The following is a 5,036-nucleotide window of genomic DNA, read 5'->3' on the forward strand; positions in this document are numbered from 1 at the left end:
GCTCTCCTTGTTTTAGGAAAAAAAATGGTAGAAAAAGGTTCTTTTAGGTGGTACAGTTTAGTTAAAAAATGTACATACAGTTTTATGTACAGTGCAAGAAGGATAAATTATAGGATACTGTGTTTCTTCTTTCAATCCATTATAACAAACATTCGTTTCCATCAATAAGTGACACACTGATGACATCCCCATGCTTATAGTTTGATCCATTGTACTGTACTGAATACTTTCAGTGGATAATAAGACAGAATTACAGAATAGAATAAAATCAAGTTGATTATCCACAAGGGCAGAAAACGTGTCTTTGTTTCACCAATAAAGACTGTGAACACAACACAGTAAAAGCATTGAACTCAAAAAGGTGTGCAGAAGAGATACAACTTGAATAATTATAATTTCCAAGGATATTGTAGTGCTGTTTGTTCATGACATAAGTGCCCTTGGTGTAAAGGACCATGGACCAGAGCTTCTCTGTATAAATCATCAATCATAGTCTGCTTGTTTTTTATTTGCCACAGTCAGGTTGTCACACCAGACTGACATGTTAAACACAAGGATGCTCTCTGTCAGGCTGATACAGTTTTTTCCTGAATATTTTGATGGAATCCTTTCTTGCATATAAGTCAAACAAAATGTTATGTTGTAATTATGTTGGTTAGTTTGGTTATTACATTAACTGTGTTTTAGTGAGTGGTATACATGGTATGCATTGAAAAAAAATAGAACTATTTATGTTAAAGGGAAACAACAAAATACACTAGTGAATAATGTAAATAAAACATCACCCCCACCAACTGTGAAAGCATACATGAATTGAATCACATGTAGGGCAGAGGCACAGCTACTGCCACACAGCACGGCACAGCACAAAATGGCAGTGAGAAATGTTGACCGCAGGCTTTTTATGGAGAAGTCATTAAAGTCACTTCAGGATGTGTTCATATTTAGTGGCCATAATAGCATCTTGTGTCTCTCTGTCATGTATTTTAAATCCTTGACCTTCGCAAAAAGGAACATTCTGCATCTCAGTTGGTGATGTTCCCAAAGACAATGTACACATTTGGAAATGTTGGCTGTTATTCAGAAACCAACTTTTTTTTTTTTTTTTAGTAGCTCTGATGAAAGCTTGCTCTGAGGATAGATCTGAAAGCATCAGTTCATCAGAAAGTTGTCTGTCCAAATCAAAGGGATAGTAGCGAAAGGAGCATTTTCTCTGTCAATTAAAACACAATCTCTAGCTTGAATCTTTAGCCTCTATTTTTTTCTCTTTTTTTTTTTTTACACTTTACCTTTGCCAACCCACTACAAGTGTTATTTTCTATGTTGATGTTCATCACAGTTGACCTTTCGTTTTCTCTCAGCAAGCAATTACATTAGCTAGTTTTCAAAATACCCATATAAGCACATAATTATATTACATTTGTATTTATATGTAGGCCTACTTCCATATAAACATATTTCCACCCTCTAAAAAAATTTCCCCTCCAGACATGTTTTAAGACACATGAAAATACTCTGCTTTGAATAATAATTGGTGTCCGATATGGCCTTTCCACAAAAAATTCAAGTTCAATAACTTTAAATTCCATCTACTCATGCTCCCTCATTGAAATATCTAAATCTGGGTGTTCTGGTAGCTCACCTGGTAGAGAGTGCATACCATGTCCTTACTGCAGTGGCTCAGGTTCGAATCCAGCCTGTGGCTCTTCATCCTCATCCTCTCTCTTTCCCTGTCTCTCTTCAGAGGTTCCTATCAAATAAAGGCAAAAAGCCCCAAAAAAATCCTAAAAGCAAATATTCATTCAAAGAGACCTGCTGGGCGAAAGATGTCTCCTACTTCACTAAAATGGCCATACTCTGGGCACTGGGCATTTTCAAATTCATCACACTGTAAGTTGCATATTGAACCATGATTTGTTTCCAAACTAGTGTGGATCCAATCCTCAGGCTTTAGGTTAGCACAGAGAAACGTTCCTCCTTCAGTAGATGAATGTGAAAACAGGCTTCTAGTGTCAAACTCTGCACACACATCATTCTGCACAGTGAAGTTCAAACTTCCAAGTGAAACAATGGTCTCTTTGCAAGATTAGACCTCCCTGTGGTCTAAACTGAGGTGTTTGTCCCTCCTCCCCCCTCTCTTTCTTCATTAGTGGTATGCCAGTCCAGACTATAACCTGTTTGGTCCGTACGTGGAGCACCGCAAGCTCCATCCTGGTCAGCCCTTCTACATCCTTCACCCCAGCTACGTGTGGCGACTTTGGGATGTGATTCAGGGCAACACTCAGGAGAATATCCAGCCCAATCCTCCTTCATCTGGCTTCATAGGTGAGCACACACACACACACACACACACACACACACACACACACACACACACACACACACACACACCCTTCCACTATAGTTTTCAGACATTTCAATATGCTTTTTCCGTCAGACAGCCGCATAACATGAAACATCCAATTATGGCAGGAGCATTTGTTTACCTTACAGTGATTATTGTTGTGTTTGATCCTCAGTATCTAGTGATATTTTCACTCTTGATATTGAATGTACTTATCAAGAATAATAATGATTGCCTTGGAGCAATGTTTGGTTGAAGGTTGTTTGATGCTGAAGACAAAACAATGTAATACTGATTCTGTATTAAGTTTAACAATAGAGTGAAGTAAGCCTTTGTGTTTTAATTTCTGTATATCTCCTTTCACTTGTTATTAAATAAAAGTGACAATTTAGAGAATGTGGTTATTGTGAACATAATGATCAATATATTATGTACAAAAGAAGCCACCCACTATTTCTAAAAGAAATAGTATAAACTGTATACATTTGCGGTTTAGGCCTGTTTAAAGTTATATTCTGTAGCTATATTACAGAATAGCTAGCCCCAATGAACTTCTCCACCAACTCCTGATGGACATATCTGACTCTCTAGCTCCTAAATGCTCCACTATGTTCACTTGACACTCACTGTGTCTGTCTGTTATTTGGCACTGAGCAGGTTGTGTACAGTGGGTTTTTAGAGCTTTTTCGCTGAAAACAGCTGTGGCCAGAAACACTGAGAGCAGTCAAGTCATGACATAAAGTCATGGGCGGACAACTAAACAACGAGCTGAAACTGACTATACTAACTATAGAACTCCATAAAGTCGATGGGAGCAGATTCACGTGATAATTCTCTGTAGGCTCATCACTATGAGCGACCCCTTTCACATCGTCATTCGGTAGTATGTTATCATAGAAATATGATTATAACCACTTAGTTTTTCCAGTACTCAAAAACACAAATGTCAACCTCATGGTGGCACTAGAGGGAAAGTGGAGGGGTTACCAAAGTCAGTAGGATTAATCCTCTGGGGACCATGAATGCCTATACAAAATTTCATGGGAATCCATCCAGTAGTTGAGATATTTCAGTCTGAACCAAAGTGGTGGACAGACTAACTGATCAACACTGCCATCCCTAGAGCTGCTAGTTATTGTTGCTTAAGGTCTAAAAGTGGATATTTGACAGGAAAACACACAGAAAAATTACTTGGTGACATTTTTTTTCAATTTTATTATTGACAACATTAATACCAGTAGGCTATCAGAATCTACAGTTCATCAGTCTTTTAAGCAAAGTATAACAAATAAAACATCTAAACAGAATAAACAGAACTTATTTAAAAAAAAAAATCAACCAACCACAGACGACACCAGGTGATTTCACACGAGCACAGACGAGACGCAGGTCACACTTGGATCTGTTGGAACTGAATCAACCCTTCATCAAACACAGTTAACCAGTCCTGCTGTATTACAGCCTACAAAGCTTCTTTGCCTACACTGGTTCTCACCCACAGTTCGGCTGGTTTTCTGTCCTGATTGCAGTTAACTGTATTCTGGTACACTGGTCTAAATCAGTCACTGATTAGATGGCAGCAGGGATTTAAATTGAAAGCAACAAACCTTTAATTTAATTGTAAGGCTTTGCTGCCTGCATCCTTATTAATGAAATTAAAATGTCAGCATGTTCCTTGGAGGAGTCTTTTGTTTCTAGTCTTGTCATATTACTTATATGTTAGGCTACATGTCTTGTAAATTAGAAAGCTTTCTGATCAATTCTGCTATATGCTGTGTGTGTGTATATATAGATTCATTTTCACCCAGCTGTTAACGGGGACTGGCCTTTAATAAAGCACAATCCCCCTCGTTAGAGACGTGTCATTATAATTTGAGACTATCTTTTTTTAGAAATTGTAAATTCAAAAATAATTAGCTTCTATCTCACCCATCGCTGAGTTATAAAAGAGTGCAAATGTTTGTTCAACCTCCAAAGGTGCAAAAGCTAGATTTTTTGTTTTACACGAAATTAGTAAGTGCAAGTGTGTGCCAGTTACTCCTTCTATTCTGATGCCATGTGTTAAATGGAGGGTGCTGTGTAATTATTATTTTTTTTGTCTTTTTGAAGAAATGTAGTCATTATGGCTACAAGATGGAGGAGATGCACTGTGCACTGCTGGTACAGATGCCATGGAGGGATTTTTCTTCTTTACACAGCAGGAGTTAATTCACAAATCAAGCTTTGTCTATCAAAACATGATCATTTGACTTAAAGATTTTAAGTTATGTTACATTTATGTAGATGTGCAGTAAATGGTGGTATGCTACATTCTTTATAAAAATAAATCTTGCTTATCTCCTGTAGTAAGTGAATAATGCAGCCTTTTCAATATGAACAAAAACAGATGGGTGCACGGTTGCACAGTTGTATAACACTGTCACGTCATGTGCAGGTTTTCAAACATGAATTAATTGTTGTCAGAGTTCAAATCTCAGCATCTCTTCAGCATCACTGAAAAGACAGACAGGTGTGGCACGTTCATGCTGTTGATCTTTAGAAAAGGGTCAGAAACCCATTGACAGTAATGTGGCACATCAGAGCCTCATGTCACTTTTAGAAAATTGCCTCTTTTCTCAGACATAATTAATTTTGTTTTCACACCATTCTCACAAGAACCTCCAGTCTCTTTTAAAATACAGCAACGCAATGA

General features: G+C 37.6%; 1 protein-coding gene across 2 annotated transcripts in view; it reads left to right on the top strand.

The window, feature by feature from the left end:
- The window catches only part of st6gal2a (ST6 beta-galactosamide alpha-2,6-sialyltranferase 2a), a 70,889-nt gene that overhangs the window by 30,310 nt on the left and 35,543 nt on the right, over positions 1–5,036 (top strand). For both annotated transcript variants that reach the window (XM_044216727.1, XM_044216726.1), the window contains exon 6: positions 2,151–2,325. In XM_044216727.1, the coding sequence (XP_044072662.1) occupies positions 2,151–2,325 (175 nt within the window). The remainder of the gene's footprint in view (positions 1–2,150; positions 2,326–5,036) is intronic.

Source organism: Siniperca chuatsi, linkage group LG12 (genome assembly GCF_020085105.1).
Source record: "Siniperca chuatsi isolate FFG_IHB_CAS linkage group LG12, ASM2008510v1, whole genome shotgun sequence".
In the NCBI taxonomy this organism is placed as follows: Eukaryota; Metazoa; Chordata; class Actinopteri; order Centrarchiformes; family Sinipercidae; genus Siniperca; species Siniperca chuatsi.